Genomic DNA, 25627 nt, shown 5'->3' on the forward strand with positions numbered 1-25627 from the left:
AGCCTGCATAGTGGGATACTGATACCCACAATTGTATTGTTAATGTCTTTGGAGTTCCTGGTGTTGAGGGTTTTCACAAATGACTTCTAAAAAAGTAACTGTCAGGCGGGTGCTCTGTATTTCATAGATAGCTGTTTTCATTTCCCAGAAAGTGACTGCGGCTCCTTAATGTAAAAGTGAATCTAATAGCTGTATTGTACTCAGCAGAAACATATATGAGTGAGCTATTAGTGACGCATGGGCAGCTTGTGCATTAAAGTGCTGGCTATGTGAACTTGAGATCAGTGTGTGAGAAACACAGGGGTTGGTCTCCTTTTCTCAAGGCTTCAGATCCCTCCAGAATTCTCCATGCTCACTTTCATTGTATGAGTGTGTTCTGTACTATCAAAATATACAAGCTGCAAAATTGCTCTGTCATTTCTCTTGGGCTGACTCTGTTTGGGAAGAATGTTCTCTTTTGCCGTTGTATTCATTTCTTGGGGGGGGGGTGTGGCTTTGTGAGTGTGTGTGTGTGTGTGTGTGTGTGTGTGTGTGTTGGGGGTGGGTGAATGTGTGGTAATTTTTCCCACCACTCATGTCAGTAGCAGTTAATAAAAAGCAGATCTGGTTCTAAATGTGGTTTCTGACGTTAGGAGGGGGAAGAGGGTTTGGCTGTGTTCCTGGGCTCATCTCCAAGTCCAGCTAGAAGTTGTGTTCTGTGGTCTGTCTTTTACTCTCATACTGGAACTATTAGAGAGCCGGTGGTTAGCAGGTCAGGTTAAGCCCTACATGACCTGTTGCATTACCCAGACTTCTCAGCTCAACCAAGGATGAAGAGTGGGTCTAGGATAGTTTTCTTGGTAGTTATTCTCTCCTCCCTAGCGTGGTGTCCCATAGAAAAGCCAACCAACCTTCACATCCTCATCATCACTGACAAGGACTTCTTTATTTCTCTGTGTTATTATTAGCGATAATGATAATTGTATGGATGGAGCAGCCTCTCCCCCTCGCTACCATTCATTTCCTTTCACCTTGAGTTCCTGAGAGACCGAGACAGCCTTCCCGGGCAGCCCGGTGCCACGAAGGTCACGATGGAGAGAAAGGGCCACGGCATCCAGCCTCCTAATAACCCCGCATCAGAAAGCAATCAGAGCGAGTCTGGATTAGACCTGTTCACGTGGCTCTTGTGTTTATGGCCAGCGTGCTGGATCTCAGGCGTGGCGAGAAGACCTCCGATCGCCTCGCTAATAATAGAGTCCGCGCTGATGAATAGCTGCACGCTTTCAACTCCAGACCTCAGCTGATCCACCACAACATTCCTGCTCCAAATTTTGATTGTGCATTAAGTACTTATCTTGATCTTGTAGTCTTTGTTATGCCATGCGTAGATTCAATTTGCACCCCCCCCTCCCCCTCGCCAACGCCCCCCCCCCCCCCCCCCCCCCCCCTTCTTTTTTTTATTGACTCTCCTTATCCGATCAATGGAGGTTTGCCTGGTTGGAAGAAAGAGAAACAATTTCAGGCCTCTGACTCAAACAGAAAGGATTGCCTTTTTGAGAGTGGAAGCACGTGTGTGAGAGTGTAGATTGAGGGAGGATTGGAGTGCAAGGTTTATATCCAGACGATAAATTGGCTGTGGGGTTGAGAGAGAGACCTCTGTTAGTCCTAGTCAATGGCAGAAATTGGTCACAGCTGGAATTCTCCGGTCAAATGGTGTTTTGAAAAGTCAAGTGTGCTCTCTATTCTGGGAGGTCTCGTGTGTTATTGTAGGTAGGAGCGGCTCTGGTAGGTCTATATATAATGCCAAACCTTCCACTAGACAACTTTGGATACAGACTAGGAAGTCTTTCACCTTCCCTCCCTATCTGGGGCCACTCACACTCTCCCCTGGGACAGCAATCACCACTTGAATTGGTTTATTTATTTATCCGTTCACATTTGCCACATGGGTATTATATCAGTGTCATATAATCTCTGCAAATCACGTAGGTACACACTGATATCTGATACCTGCTCTGAATCCATCAACCACTGTTGATCAACATGCTGGATGTTCCGCTGCCACGCCTAAAGCATTGTTTTCACTTCTTGTTTTCCTTGCTACCGATGCCTCGCGTTGCTCAGACGTCACTGAATCCATCTCGTATGGGCTGGGATATCTGGAGGCTCGCTTGCTGTTGTCCGAGAGGCGGAGGGAGAAGTCCTTCATTTGTAGGCACGCCACACGTTCAGGGAGCGAGCTGACCTGTGGACAAGAGAACGCCGTGCTGTCTGCACCACACCATATCGCATGGGCCTTTAATGCCTCTGCAGATAACTTGTCATCGGCGCTGGCCTTATTCTGCACAGCAGGTTAGCTTTCTTCCTCCGTGGTGGCTCTGTGTGGAGTTATCAGTGTCCGGAAGTGAACATGTGGTAGTGTTTAGTTTGCTAATGCTCTGGGCTTTTCTGGGTGCCATGGGGAGATATCACATGGAAGACTCCCAGCAGAAGGAATCTAGTCCAGCAAACAGCCTCCATGCACAAGTGTGGAGAACTTTGGAAATAAGAATCTCCCACGGGCGGCCCGTCCTCCAAGAATCACGGGGAGGGCTCGCAGAGATGCCAAATGATCTTCAACATGTTTTCATTTTCTTTTTCTTGTAAGTTGTATTATTGCTATTAAATTTCGTCTCATCCTGTGGACTAGAGGCCCCCGGGGACATTTCCTCCCCCACTTGTAACAGTGTTTGCGGATTCAACACATGTGCGTGATTACATTGGCATTAAGCACCTTGTACTGCTATTTTTTTTATTATTAAGATTGCAAAACATCCTTTCCTCTCCCTTATCAATCAAATTCTGTATTTCCCTTGCAGTGTATTACATTGGAGAAGCTGAGTTCTGGAATACCTGTGGTTTTGTTACTCCAGTAAAACCACAGCACCTGTGAGCTGGGAACCCGTCTGACCACCCCCTAACAGCTTATAAGCCTCATTTGTGGATTTGTATTCGCTCCCTCCGTTTGAATACCAAAGGGCATAAAATCCTAACGAGCCATCTGTATAATGCGAAATCCCTGTCTGCTGGATCCGTGCTGGGAGAACCGGCCTGCTCTCTCTCTCTCTCTCTCTCTCTGTTTACCACAAGCTTGGGATATGAAACCCAGTGCGTCCCTCCCCTCTCATTCCCAACCAATAGATCAACCACCTGCTCTCCAGAAAAACCCACAAAATGCCCCAACTGCTAATTCTGTTTTCTAAGAAAAGCAATTAATTTCAACCTGTGTGTCTCTGGCTGGCATTCATTTGTGATGAAGATTGCATTATTGCTCTGTGCTAGCTTGTCAGCTGGTAACGGAAATGAGGCTTTGTTAAGGGTCCAGCTTTCATTGGCCGTGGCAGCTTAACCAAATAAGGTGACTGCCAACTTTGGTCCTCTCTCTCGGCCCCCTGGCTGACTCTTGCTTTTAAAAAGTGCTGCTTACAGGAATGCACGCACAAACACAAGCGAACAGAACAGTGGGGTTGCATTGGCAGGCTTTCGCACCAACCACTTGAATGGGCAAAAAAGTGCTTTGTGAGTGTTTTGCCTGTGTCAATAATCGAAGCATATTCTCACAGTAAATCAAGTGGATAAGCCCATTTGCCAGTGAGCGCTTGGCCCTGTTTCTTTAGACTATACCTAGCTTGAATGCCAGTTTTTTTTCTTCTCTGAGAGCTGCCTCTCAGTGATGGGTTGAAAGCGTAGTTGTGGCGTGTTATCTAGCTATGATGTGCGCTGCAAAGGATTCTCTTACGACCTCTCCAGCTTCGTCATGCAGTTTTAAACTCCTTGTTTCCCGTCAACAAGAGAGAGAAGGTGGCCCGGCGTGTGACAAGGCCCACCAGGAGGCGTTCTCTGTGGACAGCTTGTGGCGCGCGGTGTAATTGAATAAGCAGGCATGCTGGAGTGTGTGGACAGCCCTTCCCACAGCCCCCAGGATTCCCTGGCCATCTCTCCCAGCAAGAGCGAAACAAGCGCTGATATAACGCTGCGTTGCATGCCGCCTGTTTCACATTAATCCGACCCTGCCTTCCCCCCGTGAGGAGAGGTGATGGAGGCCGTGTGGACCCACAGGCAGCTGAGGCGCGGGAAAGACGTGATGAAAGCGTCCTGCTGAGAGCGTGGGGCCGTCCAGGTGCGCTAGCCAGCTGGTGGAGGGGTGTGTGGTGGGCCTGGGGGGGGACGTGAGGGGAGGGGGGGGGGGGTATCGACCCCTTGCCTTGCCTTGTTCTCCCACCCTCCTTAAAAACAGAGTTCTCTGGAGAAAGCTCAGTTTCCCGGAGCTTTATTTTAATATGTATTGTTTTTACACCCACATTTTCTTTTTTGAGGCTCGTATGTAAGGATTATGGGAAACATACCTGCTACCTCACCAAGGTGTGTGGAAAAAAAGGCTGTGGAGCCTAGTTTACCGTGGCAACTGTGGGATGGTGATGTCATCATCAAGACACTATGAGCCAACCTCAGAGTGCATGTTTAATCTCAAAAACAGGCGGCAAGCAGAGGTTTAACCACAGAGATGTATTGGATTGGTAGATTTTCATAGCTCCCTAAAAAGTCTTCTGTAATGTTTTAGTAAGGCCTTCTTTCTAATAGTACCAGACAGGGAGCAGAAATGTCTCCATACACCCTGTTTCCTTTGAGCAAATGCATTGTGGTTTTAGGCTGCGCCGTGTGGATTGTCAGAAGCGTTCTCTTCACTTGCCTGTTTATTTATTTCTTTTTCAAAATGACACTTTTGAGTGAAGTTTGCTAAAGAAATAAGGAACACTATAGATATTTACTCTGCCATAATAGAATAATCATGGGTATTTCCTTATTCCAAAAATGTAGGATTGCATGGGGAACGACGGTATGTCATAACAAAGGCAGTTTACTTCATCGTAAAAAACCGTGTGTGTGTGTGTGTGTGTGTGTGTGTGTGTGTGTGTATGTGTGTTCATGGGCATATATGAGTGTGTGTGTTTTCTCAAGTCAACACATTTGTACAAGGTAAAGATGTTATGTATTTTAACCTGTCAAACAAATGGAAAGCCACTAGCACAGCTGTCCCAGACAGACAGGTATCAGATCCGCAGTGCTGTTGACACAGCAGTGAGGGGGCAGTGATAGATTTGTTAGCCGTGAGATGCTCAGCTTGGCTAACTCCTTCACATATGTAGATAGGTTCTTGGGAGAGGACTGTTTATACAAGATTTCCTTAGAGACTCCCACCTAGGGCTTAAATAAATAGCAGAGTTGTGATGATTAGCATCAGGATACTCTCTCTCTCTATCTATATATCTTTCCCTCACTCACTTCCTCTCTCTCTCCCTCCATCTCTCTTTCTCTCTCTTTTCCTCCCACTCTCTTTCCCTCCTCCCTCCCTCTCTCCCTCTCTTTCTCTCCATCTCTCTCTCTCTCTCTCTCTCTCTATCTTTCCCTCCCTCCCTCTCTCTCTGATTCTCTAACTGGCTCACTGGCTCTACAACCTTTTTTTCCATTTAAGGCAACGCTGCTGTCCCCCAGGGTTGGCTCCAGCACGGGTTTCATGATTGTGCTCTAATTCAGTTTGGTAGTGTTTGACAGAGGGAGAGGTTCAGTGGTGGATTGGTTAATGCACGCTGCCACGTGGGGACCGGCTCTCAGATGAATGTAAATAGAGCCGGTCCCTCTGGAGCGCCAGCCACACACGTATGGCAGGATGGCTGGCGGGGGGCCGTGCCAGGCTGACGTGCCCACTGCTCCTCCAGATTATGGCACTAACACAATTATCTCTGTGGCTCGGAGATGCTGACACACTGAGTTGGATGTTTGTCAACAGCACACGCTTCTGCCTGATCTACTGAGGGGAGCTGAAGTCACGCCCTAACACCCCCCAGAGCACTTTGTCTTTCTTTCTTTCTTTCTTTCTTTCTTTTTCTTTATCTCTCTCTCTCTCTCTTTCTCTCTCTCTCACTCTCACTCTCTCATGTCCATGCTGTGTGTTTGTATTCATGCTTATCAAATTTGAAATATAATCCCCACAAAATGATCTCACGCTGTTTTCCTAGAGTCTTCTGTTAGCCAAGTCATTATAACTAAAGTATGGTTGTTTAACTTCTTGGAAATGGCAGAAGTATCTTTCTGCTCAGAGTACTGGGCTTCTGAATGTCTTTATTTGTTCTGTAAACTGTATAAACCACTGACTCACACAGTAGCAAATGTTTGGGCAGCACCAAGAATTAATTCTGTTTTTCTTTTTTCTTTTTCTTTTTAATAGTGAAAAAGGACGTGGAGGAAACGGACGGCAGAATGACACAATTTAAGAAAAAAGCGAAAGAGCTGCGAATCCTAGACGCCAAGACGGCGCAGAATTTGTGTAAGTTCCATATTATCTGTATCTGCTTGAATGTGTCCAAGAGCTCTCAGACCCTCAGAGTTCCCACTGAAGGCCCTTAATCTTCCCTGTAGCAGCTATTCCTTTTCAGAAAATCAATTGCACAGACATCTTTACTCTCCTAAATAAGCTGTGTGTTAACATGTGTTACTTACAGTAATGGAGATTTTGGCCTCTATAGTCATATTGTGGTCTTCTAACATGGCTCTGCAATTTGTTTTTTGCTTCCTCGATCATGTGACCTGTTTCTACTTTTCCTGTTTTCTTCCAATCTGAGGAAAGATGAGAGCTTTCTTGGCATGAGAGGATGGGGTTGTTGTTATAAATTAATTCCTCCAAATCATTTGGAAACAAACAAAACTAAATCAAAACAAGATGAAGGGATGCTGTTGTTCTTTGGAGCGCTGGTGCAGGTGTGAGCCATGTGACCCACAGCCCTGCTCCACACCCCGAAATCCTACGACATGTTTGCTTATAGGATCCAAACCATATGACCCAGGCCCTGGGCCTACAGGACCCAAACCCTATGACCCTGGCCCTACAGGACCCAAACCCTTTAACCCAGGCCCTGGGCCTGCAGGACCTGTCTGTGATGTCCTGCCTCTAAATTCACTATTGATTAGCAGCATCTGGACCCGCGGAGGCGCCGTTGCGTGACTGGCGAGTCCCCTCTCTTCTCTCCACCCCTTCCAGAAAGCAGAGAGTGTGGACACTAATTCATTAGGTCTTCCAGGGGAAGCCATGCTCCCTTGATTAACGAGGGAGGAACATGAGAATGCAATTTTATTTGCCTCTCCACATGTTTGTCTTTCCCATCTTTAAATACAGCGCACGTTAGATATACAATATCGCAGCTAGCGGCTCATGAAATATTCAGGCCGCAGCCTGAAATAGCTGGCAGCTTAAACGTATGCACTTCCTGTCCCCCGCCGGCCCTGCCCTGAAAGAGCGCTCCGAATCAAATGGAAATCATCAGTAGAGTGGGAAGGCGCTGGATGAGAGGCAGAGCCGTCTGCTCCACCGCACACTCTGAATCTCCTGCTTTCCCCACACAGTAATGATGTAAATAGCAGAAAGTCATCAGGTCCCCCCACCGTCTGCTCTCTGGCTAAACACCCATTCAGCCCCTCCTGGGTGCTGGAGCGGCCAGTGCGTCCGCCACCTTGCTGCTGCGTTCCATGCCGGCCCGGGGCGTGACCACACGGGCGTGGCCGCCCCCTCTCCCTCGATGGGGCTGTGGTCTCTCGCCCCCGAGGAGGTGTTGGAGACACTGGAGGAGCAGGATGGGGGGGGGGGGGGGATCAACACCACGTCTTTACCATGTTTGATTAGTGGCACGGCAGACGGAGACAGCCGTGTCAGGAAATAACAAGAAACACGGGCACTAGCGCTCGCTCTCTCTCTGACTCTCTCTCTCTCTCTCTCTCTCTCTCTCTCTCTCTCTCTCTCTCTCTCACTCCCTCTTCCGCTCTCTCTCCCTCTCACCTCCTCTGGTAGTGAGCTCTGTCTCTGACACACCGCACACACTGTCACACTCCTGTGAATGTGGCAGAGGAACGTGGGAGAGCTGTTATACTTCCGCTTAGCCACAGATATGCTATCTCAAACATGCTATCCTTTGTGAAAGAAAGAAGAAAGAGGGACGGAGGGAGAGAAGAAAAAAAAAGCCATGGAGAAGAGCTATTTTGGGAGTGGCGTATGATTTCTTGGAGGCTTTCTGTGCTCGGGGCTGATGTGACTAGACTGAACGGAGACAGGAGAGGAGTGGTGATGTCTGTTATTGCCTGGGTTGAAGCTGACGAGAGCTCTTCACACTCCCAGACATCTATCACTTACTCTGGTCACACTAGGCAGCAGCTTGTGGGCTGACTGGACAATGCCTGTAAAATGAAGGTACATTCTGGAACAGTCTGTATGAAAATTGCTGACCTAATCACCCCAAGGGTCCCTCAGTAACCCCCTGCACACAACCCAACGACACACAGGCTCGTTAAGACACACACACACACACACACACACACACACACACACACACACACACACACACACACACACACACACACACACACACACACACACACACAAACCACACCAAGAGCTCTTCCCCTTGCTGTTGCCTCTTTTATGGCCTTGTAAAGCAGGACTACATATTTGTTCTGGTGCTCTGGACCCCGTGGCCCATAGGGGTTCTGTGTGCACGGGTAACAATCGACCCCCAACCAGGCCTGTTCTCGCGGGTCCACTAAGCTTCCCCACACGAGTGTGCGCTCACGCAGACCCACACGCAGAGCAGGACAGCCAAGCCCACAGATGAAGTCGTCCCCACACGTGAGCGGCCTTCCCGGGGAGGCACCGCGGGGCATGAGTGTAGAGAAGACTATGAAGGACAAACTACGTGAGATGCTGCAGCTCAAAGTGCTAGCGGAGTCCAAAAGAACAGCCCGTGCCCTTCTGAACACATACCTGTTTCACAGAACCAGCTCTGACTCCATTTAAAACCACAGTTCTTTCCTCTTTTATTTATTACTGTGTCTGCTGCCATTATGTAGGTACCATACAACAGGTAACATTACCTGTCCATCTTTCCGACATCAGTTGTTTAGAATATGTAATTTAAGAATTTTTTCTTGACATCAGGGGGAATATACAAGATTCTGTTTCAGTGTGAAACTAGTGGGAGAATGCATTAAAGGATGCATCTGTCATAGTGTAACTTGTTAAAAGGGGGAGGGGCATAACTCACTAACTGTGAATATGTAAATAATGTTAATGAATCACCAGATGATGCAGAACTTTTCATTGTCCAATTAAATTTTTACAGCAATTCTGATGAGTTTTGTAATGCAGGGTTGTTACATTCACCGCATTCTGAATCAATTTAGTTATGGGCTGACATGAAAAATCAAGATTGCCTCGTCTTCCCTTAGATAGATTTGATTAGAATCTCCCTGTTCCAGAAACGAGGCTTCTCTCATTTGGCCTAGAACGGCCACCCCGAGCTGCGGTGTGTCAGCGGTGCGGTAGGGGTGTGTCCCCGCTACCGCCGCCCTGCTGGACACCGGCCCTCTCGCGCGTTTCTGCAGCGCGTTCTGCCTTGGCGTGCCGTGCTGTGACACACAGATGGCCTCCTTATGAGGTGTGGGAGAGTGGAACTCGGTTTCACATTCAGAGAACGAGGTCTGGGGAACGGTTGCTTGTTAAGTCACTGTTATTCACAATTCGAACTGGCTTCACCTGGACGCCACAGGCCTGCTGGGTGATGGCAGACTGAGTCACCACCCCTACCTCCATCACGAGCCGTGAGGTGCTAGCTGGACGCTGGACTACCTTTAGGCTTCGGTACGCAGTCAGATACCAAATTGTCTGGTTAGTCTCCGTGTGTTACAATAGTGTATTTGTACTGGAATTTAAGACAGAATAAAAATAATAATAATAATAATAATTGTTTTGATTAGCGTCGTAGCATTTTGGACTTACAACCTTGAAGCAAATGTCTTTGGTGTGTGTGTGCTCATTAGATATCACCCTGGGCTAAGGTTTCATGGGCCGGTGCGTCCCCGTGCAGTGGCTACTGTAAGCTGTTTTGGCTACTCCCATTGTTAGCAGAAAATTGTTTCTTGTCACACTCCAGTTGCCCAGAAATGGTTTGAACAACCTCGGTGAAATTTCACAGTCTTTCAGCTTCCAACTGGCACATTACAGAGCGTGTTCCATGGTCATTTTGTCTGAAGAGCGGTGAGTGGAGATGGTGTTTTGAACTCGGGCAGGCTAACAGAAGGAGGAATAAAAAGATTTCTTCGTTCTTTTCTCCCCTCCCCCCCAACAGCAATTTTCCTTGGATCATTCCGGCTGCGTTATGAAGAGATCCGGGACATCGTGCTGGAGGTGGATGAGGAGCGGCTGAGTGAGGCGTTGATCCAGGTTGGTGCCCGGAGACCCAGCGTGGCACTGCCACTCACCGATGGCTCCACGTGAATGTTCATTACATGCAAATCTTGTGGTGTGTGTGCGTGTGGGTGTGTGTGTGTTGGGTGGGGGTAAGAGGGGCTTTACTGGGTCTGTTTCTTGCCAGACTTTGCCTCGTTTGTACCAGTCAGTCTGGCTTCGTTCACTCAGGCCAGCCGAGGCTGTATTCAGTCTCTCATAATAGATGCTGTGGGACAGGACTTGGCCAAGTCTTCCAGCACCGCCCTCTCTTCTCTTGCCCTTTGTCTTACAGGCAAGATTGATGAGCCCCCTGGAAGCTCTTAACACTCACTCTCTGTGTGTGTGTGTGTGTGTTTTCTGTTCATCTTAAACGTCGTAATTGCAAATGGCATGTGTCTCCCGAGGTAAAGACGCCTTTTCTGCCTATGAAAGGGTTGATCTCATTTACATAAGACCACCCTCTCCTTTACCAGCCCGCCCCCTCAGACCCTCAGCCTCTGGCTGCTCTTCCACAGCTGTGAATAAGTCTTTGAGAGAAAGGGAACCATAGCTCCTCCCAGTTTACAGCTCGTGGCCGCATGAACCAATCACCACTAGGGGGCGGGCTGTCTTTGCCTAGAGCTGCGTCGGCCACTGCTGGTTGCAACAAAGCCGGTCACACATTTAGCTAGTCACGATGCATTCATCTCTCATGCTATGCAGACACTTAATCAATACACCGAGGACTTCTCAGCCTTCAGGCAGCGTCTTTCCAACAACATTTGGCTCCAAGCTTTTGCATTCCTCTCCCAGTAGCGAGACGTCCCGCAGCACCGCAATGGACATAATAAATGGTGCACAGAAATATGCGCAGACTCCGTATACATGGAGTAGCATCCGTCTGAACCAGGAACAGCCCCCCCCCCCCCCCCCCCCCCCCCATTATAGGGAAGGATCCTGTATACAAGTCAGTCAAATAAGCCAGTCAAATATATGTGATGGTGTGATGAAGAAGGACTCTTGTATTTTATATTACCTCACGCCGAGCCCCTAGTCCAGGCCCTGGAGTGTGTGGGGCCCCCCACTGAAACATACGGGGCTGTCTGAGGCCCACACTGGAGGTGCTGCTCACAGAACTGGGAGCGAAATACAGCAGAATAATGGACAAAAATAATAGTTCCAAGGAGGCCAAAAAAAAACATTTTAAAAGTCTGAGGAAAAGCTGGTGAAAATGTGGTAAAGGCTTGTTGAATGTCTCCCATGGCCACACCAGGCTGTGGTGGTTCAAATAAGCTTTATTGGGTGACCATCTACCAGCCACATACATGAAGTCACACGTTAAAGTGATGACCTTTTCCTCCAGCCTGCCTCCTCTTAGCAGAGAGACTCACCTGTCAACACACTGGAGACCAGCACATCTGCGCTCTCTCTCTCTCTCTCTCTCTCTCTCTCTCTCTCTCTCTCCCTCTCTTTATTGTCTTACTAATGTTTTACACCTATAGACCTGTTATCATCACTTTTATTTCATCTGTTGGAGGATGGAGACAATGGTGGAGCCATTTTGTTTCATGTAAGGGTGTTCGGGCGCTGGTGAACCCTCCGGAGAGACGCGGGACAAACATGTCTCACCTGACACCTTTGCCAAGCTGACATCCCATCACATCTCCTTTCATCCTTCTCATTAATCACCAGAGCCAGCCTGTTCCTCCGTCACCCAATCACCACGCGCTCCTGAGCACACACACAGCCTCATGGGATATCTGTTGCTCACTGGTTTCAGTGCATGAGCACTCCTTTTATGATCTCTTGTTCCCGCCCATCACTATAAAATACCCAACGTCCATTTCCTGAGCATCATGTGTTCAGGGAAATAGCAAATAAGCAAATAAGCACGCTCTCATCCTAGAGCAGCGTGACTAGCCAGCCTCATGGATATTGTTTTGTGTTTTGTTTTTGTTTTTTTGCTTTTCTCTTTCCTATTCAGACAAGCGAAAAGCAAGAGATAAGTGTTCCTATAGCTGAGCTGCTGGAACAGGTGCTGATGACAGCAAGGCCAGGGCTCCTGTTCTCAGGAGCAAGAGCAGGGGATGAAACAGCAGGCTCTCCTGTGTGCTGGGGACACGAGTGGTGGCTGTAAATGCTGTAAATGTAAATGCAGAAGAATTGACCCTGTGGAAGCAGGAATGAAAGGGAGAGGACTCCGAAGAGTGCCTCTTGTACTCGTTTATATGAAGGAGATAGAGTGTGCAGTGGAGAAGTGTGTGAAGTTAAGTGTGTGTGTGTGTGTGTGTGTGTGTGTGTGTGTGTGTGTGTGTGTGTGTGTGTGTGTGTGTGTGAGCGAGTGAGATGTGTATGTGAAGCTCTTGTGGAACAAGAGCAGATCTTCACGTAGATTAAACCTTGTTCGTTGATAGCATCTCTGCCTGGTTGACATGCCTAATGTAATTAATTTGCCAGTGAACACTGTGTATCAGTCGTGATGTGTTCACACAGTGCACGGCCTGCTTGAACACGCACACTGAGCTCTCCACCGCCTTCCTTTACCTGTCATTAAGTTCCGTCAGGTGCTGACGAACATATGTGCACACACGTGCGTGAATGATGTAGACATCTCGGGTCTCCAGCAGACGTGACCTGAGCTCCCTACCAGGGTCACGCTCATCCATCTCACGCTTCACAAGCTAGTCTGTGGTAGAACATGGAGAGAAAGTGATGAATAAATAGATAAACAAATAGATAAGAATTATTTCTCCTCGCCGTTTCTTTTTATTCTCATGTACATAATCCATAATGGTGAGAGGGCATGTGAAGTCATCTCCACACTTAAGCGCCATGCAGAGGCGGAGCAAGCTGTGTGGGTGGGCGGGGCTTGGCGCCCTATTTAAGAAGGGTCACATCATTTGCAGACCAGAACAGACTCAGGCACACGTTGCCGAGATACAAAGGACGTCACCTTTCGAAAGACCTTGCGGTGAACAACCTTGGTACCCCCGTGTTCATGGCTGGGTGTTTTGCTCACTTCATAGAAGTTCTTTTCTTGGTCTCGCTCTGGACACTATCAAGGGAGAGCTGACCTACACCCAGCTCGGATCTCCTACCGCAAAGTTCCAGAAACACACCAACAGAAAATTGTGGAGTGATTATAATTTCGTTAGAAATGATTTCTGTCTTTGCGAACTCCATGAAAGATGTTCGCTCTCTGTACATTTGGCACAGTTGCCAGTTTGTTAAATGCCATATTTATGACATTGACAGGTAAATTAGTTTTAATTACTCCTCAAGCCTGAGTTATAATTAAGTTCTTGGTAGGCTTTGAAACACTTTAACTCCTAATTGGTGCATCTGTTTTAAAATAGTGGTGGGCTACATAAATCCTTCATCTTTATTTGACAATGTGAGCTGCAGCAGCTGTTTGATAGGTGAAAGGGTGCTTATCTGTCCTATAAATAGCTTATTATATTCTATCAAATTGCTAAATGAGAGTGAAAAAGGACAGATTTGACTACTGCTGTTATTTGGTAATAACTTCAAATTGAGCATGAAAAATTGGTGTTTACCAGATGGCATAACTTTGCTAAATGTTTCATAATTTCTTCTGCATTTTCATAGAAGAGCATGGCATTAAATTCATACCATGTTTTGATCGACGACTTATAAGAGCTTTGACTTTCTTACACAATTTGCTCAGTTTGCATATGCAGACTCTCTTCAGCTATGTGAGGATACCTACCATTACACATGCACACACACACACACACACACACACACACACACACACACACACACACACACACACACACACACACACACAGGCATGCAGAAGCATCAGACTAATTCAGCCCTTGGGGTTTGTTGGGCACACTATGAGAAGTGAAGTTTTTAATGTTTTATGGCTGCATGTGTGTTTAATATTACAGCTTCCCCTTCAAAAGAAAAGATGAATGGCTACATGACTTTACACTTATTAATTCGTAATTGGTATGGTGTGTGTGTGTGTGTCTGTGCATGCATGTGCGTGTGCAAGTACATGTGTGTTGTGTTAGAGAAAATAAATAAATAAATAATAAAAAAATCAAAGAAGCCATACATGTCAAACAGCACAGACATAATCTGTATTTAGTCTACAAAAAAAGTTAACATCATAAGTCCATTTCTCCAGGAAGTTATAATCATGAAAATGGAGCTAGATGCATCTGTACTGATGCAGCTGTAACGGGTTATTCTGTGTGTATCGGGTGGATTCACACTGCGGTCATTGGGCAGGTCTTGCTGCATCTCCTTCATTACCTGAACACTCTGCCACTGCAGTCTTACTCCCCTCTTCCTCCTCTGCTTTTTTCCTCTCCTTTCTTCTCTTCTATCCTTTCCTCTCCTCCAGTTTATCCTCCCCTTCCTCCCACCCCCTCCTCTCTCTCACCCCCCCCCCCCCTCCTGTCCTCACATACGCAGTCATACCACATCCCATTTGAAATGTAATTTTTCCCATCAATGGTTTTATCTAAGAGTCGAGAGGCTTTTTATTATCGTTCCATCTATATACAAATATGCATTGGAATGAAATAACATTCCTTCAGTACCATAGTGCAACACAAAAAAAGTTTGACAAAATCCACGACCAAAGCTCATGATAACGTATAGGACAACACTGAGTGGATGGACAAGAAACCTAAGTTAGGAGATGTGCAGAAAAAGAAGTAAAGAAGGAAGATTTTAGTGTGTGTATATGTGTGTGTTATGTGTGCATGCATGAGAGAATGTCGGGTCCATCTCTGGGAGCTCAAGAGTCTTGTGTCTTGGGGGAAGAGACTGTTGCACAGTCTAGCCTTGAGGGCCCGGATGCTTATGTGTTATTTCCCAGACAGCCGGAGAGAGAAGAGCTCGTCTGACGTGTCTGTGGGATCATCCGGAATGTTGGTGGCTTTACAGATGCAGCATGTGGTGCTAATGTCCGTGATGGAGGCCAGAGAGACCCAGATGATGTTCTTGGCTGGTCCACACTCATTGCTTCAGGGTCTTGTGGTGTGAGATGGTGCAATACCCAAACCAGACAGTGTGTTCTCTACAGCCCCTCTGTAGAACATGGTGAGTGGGAAGAGTCCCCTGCTAGGCTTTCATGGCTGTGGAGCTAGTGTTGAAGGTCGATGTGAAGTTGTCCTCTAGGTGAACTAGGTGAAGGAACTTGATGTTTGTGACTGTCTCTACAGAGGCTCTATGAATATTGAGTGGAGTACCTGAAGTCAACAACCATCTCTTTTGTTTTGTCCACATTCAGTGACAGGTTGTCGACTTTGTCCAAGTCTATTAGCCACACCACACCTCTCTGTAAGCTGACTCCTCCCTTCTGATAAGACCTACCATGGTCATGTCATCAGCACAGTTGATGATGTGGTTCGAGCTGTGCGTTTCTGCAAGGTCAAGGGTCTGCAGGTGAAACAACAGTGGACTGAGAACACAGACCTGGGGAACACCCCTGCCCAGTCTGGAGACGCTGGAGATGTTGTTCCTCCAGACTAACAGAGGTCTCCCATACAGGAAGTCTAGGATCCAGGGGAAGAATGAAGTGGTCAGGTGACACATTCTCAGCTCAATCTGATGCTGAGGATGATGATGGTGTTGAAAGCTGCATCCTATGAATAACATTTTAACATATTAGATATGATTAGATATCCTGACCTATCCATACCTGAGTGAGAGTAAAAACCTGTTGGGTTGCTGGGATAATTTCATACCAGTGATATCATTCATTGTAATTTAGGTGTTCAACTGCATGAATGATTGCATTCTGTGATGTTTTACTGTATTGCGTTTAATGTCAGATTTCCTAACATGGTGCTATAATGTTTTTCTTAAGACTCAACACAAATTTGCCCTCACAGAATGACAAAATGATAGTCACAACTTCAGACTACCAGCAGCATCATCTATTCCCTGCCATGTGTGTTTTGCGCCATACACCATAAATAAACGATGGAGAATCAGCTCTTTGCGGACACGTTTCTACATCTCGGAGGGAAAGCAAATGGAGACGATCCTTTTTTCTGAGCTGAACATCACTGTCATGTCTGACTTCATCCTAACCCACACCCTTTGCTGTGTTCTCAACAGATGTTTCTCCCCCAGGCTTTCCGGCCTACAGCATCCGTCTCAGTTTACTGACTGCCTGGCGATATTAGCTCAAGATCGCCTAATGCCTGAGTCATTTGGTGTGTTCGTGTGTGTCAGGAAACTTGCATGGTCTCAATTTGAACTTGCGAAGAGTAGAAGTTTGAGAGTTAAAAAAAAGAATATTCTGATATTCTTTGCCATGTTGGTATGCCCCAGGAGTGAGCTTTTCTTATTATGAATTATGCCATTCATTCTTTAGGATTTTCCCCCCATTTACCGTTGTTTCGAATAAAGGAAGTGATTAATATAATATATGCCACTGTGCAACTTATAGTTTTGAGAAGAGCCCCTCACCCACTCCATGTATTTTTGATCCCTTAGTTGATAATAGTGAAGTGTGTATGTCTTTGTCCTGCCTCTCATGCCTTTTGAAACCCTGTTCTGAGGATACTGTAAGAATAATTGATTTTCTTCTATACCCACTTTACAAGGCGCGAAGATGTGGCAGTTGTGAATTTACATTCTCCCTCACAATTTTAAGCTGTTGTTGAACTCAGCAAAGCGCATCCATATTGCGTCCTTAATTGCTAGGCAACGACGCCTGGGAGCAGGGTGAGCGATTCAGGCTCTTGCTCCTCTGCTGAACGCAGTACAGTTCCAGGTAATAGGGCATGTAACACAGACGAACAGCCTCGCACAGATACAGTCCTGTACTGTAAACCGTGACTGAAGTGCACGCTTCCACCCTATTAAATCCAACTTTGCATTATTAATGCTATGCCAGGCTGATGTAAGGCATTGTGCATGGCTGAAAGTGATGTCGTTTTCTCCCGGGTCCCCGCCCTGCGTGCCACTGTACCCTCCCTGCCAGGCCTCCGTCCTCCTCCACCCGACGCCTCCTCTTTCCTTCGCCACGGCAACGGCCTTCCCTCCACACTTATGATTGGCTGGGCCGGCGAGGGCTTTTGTCTTTGCCCCAGCTTGTTATTATTGTTTATCTTGTTTGTCAATCACCCGGCTTGCCTGACATCTCGGCACTGGCCCTCATACATATTCATGAGCCCTCATTACCTGGCTTACCGGTTGGCTGCAGGGTCTGGCGGCAGCTCCAGCCTTTGTTCCTGGGACTAACAACAGGTGCCTGGAGCAGGCCGGCACATTGTTCCCTGTCATTTGCATGGGGTAAAGTGCACATGTGGGACAGGGCGATAAGTATAGAGGTGCACAGGGCCTCTGGATCACTACCTAAGCAGAGGAGGCTGCTTGCCCCCTTGAACTCAATTGAAGCTTAATTCTGGCACCGTGCTCACAGTCTCTTCTGCATCAAATGCTAATTCAACAGTCCGCTGTGAAATATACTCAGTCGGTGCAGGCGGGTGCACAATAGATGGCACATTAACAATAAATAACACGGAGGAGAACACGACATTGTTAAAAATTTAAATGAGCTTCTGAAAAGAACAACCAGCTCAAGCTCTGTATACCACCCCCCTCCCCACACACACACACATACACACACACACACACACACACACACACACACACACACACACACACACACACACACACACACACACACACACACACACACTGTGCACCTGTGATTGAAGAGAGAACCCTGCAGGTGCCTGTCAGTAGTGAGCTCTGAGAGATGCTCGCCACACCGTGGGTCTGTCTGTTTCTTACCTGGCTGTCTACCTTTCAGTTTGTACACTTTATGAATGTGTATCCAGGTTACTTCTGCTACCTGTTTTCATTTCATATATATATATATATATATATATGCGCACTGAAATCGTACTGGTTGCTTTAATTAGTTGTATTAATTGCTTAGCTCTGCTGTGCTTTTCTGGGTCTTGCCCTGTTCCCCTCACCTCTCCTCTCTGGTTAACACATTGTAAATCCCACTGTGGTAAAACCAGAGGAAATTTCACACACTTCTCAGGTGCCTTCACTCTCATAAAAAAAAAAAACATCTTTAGAAAGACAAAATTAATGTCATGACAGGTCTGTCAGCTTTGCTGACTACATCCTTCACTGCACCAAATATAATCCTTTTTTTATTTTCCCCCCTCATTTAGTGTAATGGGATTTTGAAATCTGTCAGCCGTGGTTTGTCGCTCGTCATTCAGCGGTGGAGACGAGAGCGTCAGTCCGAGAGGGTAGTCTTGGTTCTGCCCGACCCACATGCCTTTCGGTTGTTGTCACAGTGCTGTTTTGTAGATTAGCCTAACGCCAGCTGCACAGCCTGCCAAGGTGTCACTTGTTGTGGCCGTCAAGTGAAATTAGCTTCGCTAACAGGAGCAGATGCATTTTCTTGTCACATCAAGACTTTTGCTGTTGTTGAAGGTCTTTAAACTCTTCCGGAGATTCCCAGGTGTGCGTGACTTCACTTGTGTAGCTGTAGTGGCATTGCTCGTGTACCCAATCCTCATTGCACTGCACACAGCAAGGGCAGCGTGATTAGTGTGAAAATTGGAATGTTGTGTCATTAAATTACAAGATGCAGCTGCTATGAAACCCCGGCCTATTTCTGTAGACTGAGACTGAATTGCAAACCTAATGGGATGGAGACTACTTGCACTGACAGTGTCATGTTAATTAGTCAACGCTCACGTTTATGACGATATGGGTTGAAAGGCGTTTGCAGGTTTCTGTAAGATAGGCTGCTCAATGTCATCTCCTAGACTCTTCGCCACGGGCATGATGCTTCTGGGCAGAAAGGCATGTTTCTTAGCAGGAATAAAGGAAAATAATAAAACTCACTCATAAACCTCTCTCTCTCTCTCTCTCTCTCTCTCTCAGTACAGCTTTAGCTTCAGAAAGCACATCACAGCATTTAACCTGTGTACCTTATTGATCCCCACATTCTCCAAAGCCCCCGTGTACTTGTTAATAGAGTTCAAAGTAATATTTTTGGCATGAGAACTTTCATTTATTTAATTGAGTACATCTGGCTTGAATTCATTTAAACTTTGTCCAGATGATGGGCAGGGCGTGGTTCCAGGTTTCCTTTGGTATTGACTGGAGCTTAGCTCTCTCCGATAGCTTACGGATAGTCGTCCGGTTTGCCTGATGGGAGGTCACGGTGGGGGGGAGGGAGGGCAGTTTAATGTTTCACATCGGCGTTGTGATCTGCAAGCTGCCCCCCCCCCCCCTTCCAAAATCAAGGATAAAATCAATTAAAGCCAGGCAGAAAGATCGGCAGTGGTGTGTCGGACCTGTTCCGGGCGGACACGGCTGCACTATCCAGCCCAGCCCTGGGGGACGGTAGTAATGGAGAAACACGCCACTCTCCTGCGTCTGCTTGGTCAGCTCTCCCGGTGTTTGAATGCTTTGGGTTTAATAAAGAGTTTTATTGCTGGGAGAAAATGTTTTTATTGATTGTGCTCTGCCTGTGACTGTCATTTGAGGTGTGTTGGTCTTGCGTCCTCACTGCCTTTGCCATGGAGGATATGCTCCACCCAACACAGTGGAGTTATACGTGGGGGATTATTTCTTGACCAAAAAATAAATATATATATATATATATATATATATATTTTACTGTGATTAAGAGTCTTATTAGTTCTGAGAGACTAGAAAGTCTTTTTTAAAAGCTGTGAGATGGCCCTCGGTGGAATCGAATACCTTTTTTGAGCTTTTATAGACATTGGATGTATGTTGCAAGAGAGCTCAAACGTCCCCATTAAAGTGTATTAACTTGGAACAGCTTGAGTGTGTTTCTGGAAATAAATTAAACGGAAGCAGCTTGACAGCAACAGAGATCAAAGTGTGTTGCTGGAAGCCCTACAGATACTGCCATTCTGTCAAAATGTTTATTGAACCAGAACCTGTATCTTATTAGGAGTGCTCTCTCTCTCTCCCTGTCTCTCTGTCTCTGTCTCTCACAATCACACACACACACACACACACACACACACACACACTGCTCTCTCACCTTTCCCTACTCTCCCTCTCTTTACCTCTGTGTTTAAAGTTGGGTTCGTCTGTCTCTCCTTTCTTAAATTAAGTAAATAACGTCAGTGTTCCTACATGCGAGTCGTATCAAGTGCACGAAGCCTTACAGTAGCAATTACAAATCAGCCTTCACCTGCTGATGTTCAGGGCAGGCGGCTTGTCTCACCTCCTTCTCCCCACAATGATTTCTTTCATTCTGTCTTTCTTTTTTTTTTGTACTCAGTGTTGACTGACAGGCAATCAAGGCGAGGGTAAGAGTAACGAGTGACAGCGTGCGTGTGCCCTCTTCCTGCCGTGCGAGCCCAAGTGGGGGCGTGATTATCCTGGCGGGGCCTGTAGAATCGTGGGGCTGCTTCGCCGCACACACACACACACCCACCCTCCCTCCCCCAGATGCAGATTGTGTCTGGAGGCCTGGAGAGAGAGCGGTCTGCCTCGTCCCCGCGCGGGACACGCTGTCTCGTTCCCCCCTCCCATATGTCTCTGCTTCGTCTCCTTTACTCAGCACGCGGGGTTCTCGTAATTAAAGCCGGCGCACGCGAACGTGATGCTAATCAGCACAGGAGCGTTTTTCCCTCCCTGCTCTCTCTGCCGTGTTCTCCTCCACCTCCTGGTTGGTGCAACACACCCATCTCTTCCTCCACCTCCTCCTCCACCCCCCTGCAGCTTATCTAGTGGACTGCTGGGTGCTGTTGAGGGGCTGAGAATGGGACAGCAAACACTAATTGCTTCTCTTTTCTCCGCAAGTGGTGGCGGGTGAAAAACACCTCCAATAATCGGATTCAGGGGAGCATTAGAAATGATGATTTTTGTGCCTGAATGGTTTGTTGCTCCGTGGTTGTGTTTCATTCAAAATCGATGATACATTGTAGTGGGGAGCTTTTGTTCCTCAGCCAAACTGCCAGGTTAATATTTCTCAGACTGTCAAATGAGAAAAAAGGCCACTTTGCCTCCATGATCTATGCAGCTCGATAGCAGACCCTCGTTGCACCGTGCTGCAGAAGCACTCATCAGTGATTTCATTTAAAACCAGGGACAACAGAGACAGCCCCCAGTGTCACGCAACTTTCCAATGTACATTTGTGGACAGGAGTTAAGCAGCCGTCCCGTAACACGGCCTTCCAGCAGGCGTCTGTGGAGAGGAGTGAAACCGCAGTCCCGCAACACCGCGCCGTTCAGACAGGGGGTCCCGCAACACCGCGCCGTTCAGACAGGACATCGAAGATTCCTTGAGTTCCGCTTCTCCTGATGAGACTCTTGGATTCTGCTTTTCCTCTTGGGAGTCTTTGGGGAGGGATGGACAACCTTGTCAATATTGCATTTAGTGGAAAATTATTATGTTGTCTGGGGGATTTAAAGAACCAAATGAAGCGAGCAAAACCTTTTAATTTTTTGTCCCCAAGGTGGTAGTTTAGGTTAAGTGGTTAGTTTAAGTAGGTAGTTTAAGTGGTTAGTTTAGGTTAAGATAGTTAGTATAGGTTAAGTGGTTAGTTTATGTGAAGCTGCCTATAGGTTAAGTTGGTTAGTTTAGGTTAAGATGGTTCATATAGGTTAAGTGGTTAGTTTAGGTAAAGTTGTTAGTTTAGGTTAAGATGGTTAATATAGGTTAAGTGGTTAGTTTAGGTTAAGTGTACACTTGAAACCTGAAAGTCCAAGGTAGCCAACTCTCTTCAACCCATGTAATGCCTTTAGTTACGTTCACCAACATATGGCTCTGATACACAGCACACCATCAGTGTTTACATATGATATAAGATATTTCAGGCTCTTAATGTCATTAAAACAGCAGAGTGAGTATGATTGGAGGAGAAGAGGACAGGTGGTGTAGATGCTCACCTGAACGTTCCCCCTCTGGTCTCCTTAGCCACGTTCCCACTGGGCCACTCGCTCACGCAGGACAAATGAGAGCAGTTAATGAGGTAGGAAGCTACCTGAGTCCCAGGGAAACGGTTCCTCTCTTCTGTGAAGGGAGAAGAAGGCTTCACGCTTCCTTTCATTTACTCTCCTGACCTTTATGTCCACAATTAACATTTAAGGAAAATGAAGGTTCGCTCACTTTCCCCCTCATCATCCTTACAGTGCCTTTACTCTTAGGGATAATTACAAAATTAGACAGGTGGTATGAAATAATGTTTAGTAGGTGGGCCACAGTGGGCCTGGCTTTAATAGTCAGAGGGGGAATGTTACCCCACTTTGCTGGAAACGGTCCTTCACAGGATGAATCGCACACATAACTGGGCAACATTCCAGTTCTGTAGATTATACCGATGTACGGATATTGAATACTGAATACATGAACACATAGAATGTACTTCAGTACCAGTTCTCACCTTAACCAGAGGAGAGCTCACCATGCAGGCCCCTTTTAGCTTGAGATTACATTTAAGATTTTTAACACAATTCAGTGGCTGGCGTGTTTACTGAAGAGGGTGTTGAGTGTTCTGAATGTGTCATCTTTATTTGCACAGCAAGATAGGAAATAATGGCAGAAGCTGTGAGCATTAGGGACTCTATGTGTGAATGATGAGTGAAGTTCGGAGGATCAGCTGAAACTGCTGTAGCCTCCTGCTTGTTTAAAACCCTCCCTGGATCCTCTCTGGATCCTCCTTAGGGGTCACTTTATGATCCAACTGCTCAAGGTCGGCATTGAAGTTTCTCATTGTGGTTTCGTGGATATTGGACTGCCTCTTGGTGGTTGAAACAGGTTGTCTGTGGTTTGTGTTCTGGTGTCAGTGTTTCTGAGGGTGTCTCTGATCTGTCTTTGGTTTGCTTCTTTACAATAGGGCTATTTGATTTCCCGTGTGCCTTTGAAATCCGTATCATGGTGTGTGTGTGTGTGTGTGTGTGTGCGCGCGTCTGCAGAATCTGATCAAGAACCTCCCTGAGCAGAAGGAGCTGAGTGCACTGGCGGAACTGAAGAGCGAATATGAGGAGCTCTGTGAGTCGGAGCAGTTTGGCATTGTGGTGAGTACTGACTTCATCCTGCCTCCAGTGCTCAGACCCTCTGGGACAGGCAGCTGTCACTGACATGCTGGGAGAGAAAGCATTTCAATTGCCTATTGATTATGTCCCCCTGTTTTCCTCCGGCACTTTCTCTCCCTGACCCTCGCCTTTTATCCCCCTCTTTTGATTCAGGTCTCCTCTATTTCTCCTCTGTTTCTCACTCTATCTCACTCCAGTGCACATCTCTTCATACATCTCTCTTCCATTCCTTTTCAATCTGGTTCTCTCTTTCTCTCTCTCTCTGACATCACCCCCCCCCCCCCCCCCCCCCCCCCTTGTTCCTGTTGTTGTACATGTGAGTAGCTCTCCATGTCCGTGTGAAGGATTCATAGCTGAGATGTGGATGGGGAAAAGACTAGGAAATTAAGAATAGAGTTGTGGTGGAGGGAGAGAAGGAGGGAGGGAGGGAGAGAGTGCATAAGTGAGTGTAAGAGTGTACACAGGAGAGAGAAGACTGCCTTCCGGCTCTGGGCAGGATCAGTGCTATTCAATATATAAAGAGACGCACTAATGTATAATTAAAAGGCCAAGAATATAAAGGGCATTTTTTATGACAAGTCAAATCTGGTAGACTGACAGAAGCTGTGATTTTGATGAATAATAAAGAGCAAGGCAGGGTTTGATTTTAATACAGAGTATGATTAAGTCTCCATGTTTTTAAAGGGGCAGGACTGCTTCAGGTGCCCTGCCACATTAACTATGAGAGTTCCTCGGTTCCTCCCTGTCCACCGTGTGTGTCTGTTGTTTCAGCACGTGCACTAGCAGCAGATATTAGCACTGTGATTATATAACGTGGTTATTTTAGAACATAGCACACAGTAACTTCCATGTGACAGGGTAAGGCAAGAGGGGGTGCAAATCCCACCTCGTGCCCGCCGTGTTGAACATATGCTCCTGAACGCCCCCTGCAGGTGAGCAGGAGGGAGGCAGCCCTCTTCGCTCCTCAGTGAGGTAGCTGCTGCTAGCCAGAGCCAAGCACAGGACGAATGCGGTTTCTGCCCCGGCGCCCCGTGACAGCATATGCTCAGTGAGACTGATTGGCTACAGTTAACAGAAGCCCCGCCTCCTCCACTGTTGTGCCCTACACCGTTCGCTACCTGTGTCTCCTGACAGCGTAATGAAGCAAAGCGAGCAATATAGCAGCCGTGTGCGGTGGTAGTTCATCAACAGCACCTCACCCCGCTCCTGGGGGAAATAAGTCACGTTACGCTTTCTTCCCAGCAGAACAGTCCCCAACATGCACCGAGACTTTCATTGTGATTTCCTTTTATAATGTACGAGGGGGGAGGACTCAAATTGAAAGAGACAGGCTGTGGATGAGGAGCAGTGGGGCGAGCGTGTAGGAGCTGGGAGAGGAGTGTCTTTGAGTTTTGACAGACAAGTTGCACATAAAGATGAGTAAATGCGAGAGGTAATGAAACATCCTGCCTGCCAGCGGTGGATTATGCAGAGATACGGAGCGTGAGAGTTTGAGGTCGACCTCCTCTGCACAGCCCTGGCACTGTTCAACTCGGGCTTGTTGTTTCTCTGTTCTCTCTTTCTCTCTCTCTCTCACTCTCTCTCTCTCTGCAGCAGACTGTACCCTTCCTTTTTTTTTCTTTCTGTTTACTCAAATGTCATTTCATTTCTCCAACCTCGCAGACCTGGAATAAAAAGTATTGATTGGTTTTATATTACTTTCACACAAATCTGTCTCATAGCCACTGGTGTCTGCCCTCTGATGGCACTTGATCGTGCAGATAAATATAATTGCAGGTGAACTGCCCAATTTGGCATTTCTTTGCTTTTTTTTTGTGACATCTCATACGTCTTGTTGGCAGAGATGTATTGAGTTTGATACAGTTTAGGTGTAATTGCTTTGTTTACCTTCTCTATTTCAGATTGTGGACGTGGTAAAGTTGACTTTATCACCGCTCTTAATCACCCAGTCTGCAGTGAGCGTGTGGATGCGTGTGTTTTATGTAAGGGTGTAGCAGGCGGAGGTCTATGAACGGGGTCTTTCTCCATCATTTTTCAGATGAGCTCGGTGAAGCTGCTACGTCCGCGTCTGAACGGCATCCTCTTCAAGCTGACGTTCGAGGAACAGGTGAACAACATTCGGCCGGACATCATGAACGTCACCTTCGCGTGTGAGGAGGTGAAGAAGAGTGAGGGCTTCAGCAAGCTCCTGGAGCTGGTTCTGTTGGTGGGCAACTACATGAATGCCGGCTCCAGAAACGCCCAGACGTTCGGCTTCAACATCAGCTTCCTTGGCAAGGTACCACACCACTGGCCAGCACTGTCTGCAAATGA

The 25627-nt window shown here is 47.0% G+C and overlaps 1 protein-coding gene across 8 annotated transcripts in view; it reads left to right on the forward strand.

The window, feature by feature from the left end:
- The window catches only part of diaph2 (diaphanous-related formin 2), a 346005-nt gene that overhangs the window by 185932 nt on the left and 134446 nt on the right, over positions 1-25627 (forward strand). For all 8 annotated transcript variants that reach the window (XM_077021911.1, XM_077021909.1, XM_077021914.1 and 5 more), the window contains 4 exons: positions 6245-6343; positions 10188-10282; positions 23195-23296; positions 25353-25592. In XM_077021911.1, the coding sequence (XP_076878026.1) occupies positions 6245-6343; positions 10188-10282; positions 23195-23296; positions 25353-25592 (536 nt within the window). The remainder of the gene's footprint in view (positions 1-6244; positions 6344-10187; positions 10283-23194; positions 23297-25352; positions 25593-25627) is intronic.

This window comes from Brachyhypopomus gauderio, chromosome 11 (genome assembly GCF_052324685.1).
Source record: "Brachyhypopomus gauderio isolate BG-103 chromosome 11, BGAUD_0.2, whole genome shotgun sequence".
NCBI classification, from domain to species: domain Eukaryota; kingdom Metazoa; phylum Chordata; class Actinopteri; order Gymnotiformes; family Hypopomidae; genus Brachyhypopomus; species Brachyhypopomus gauderio.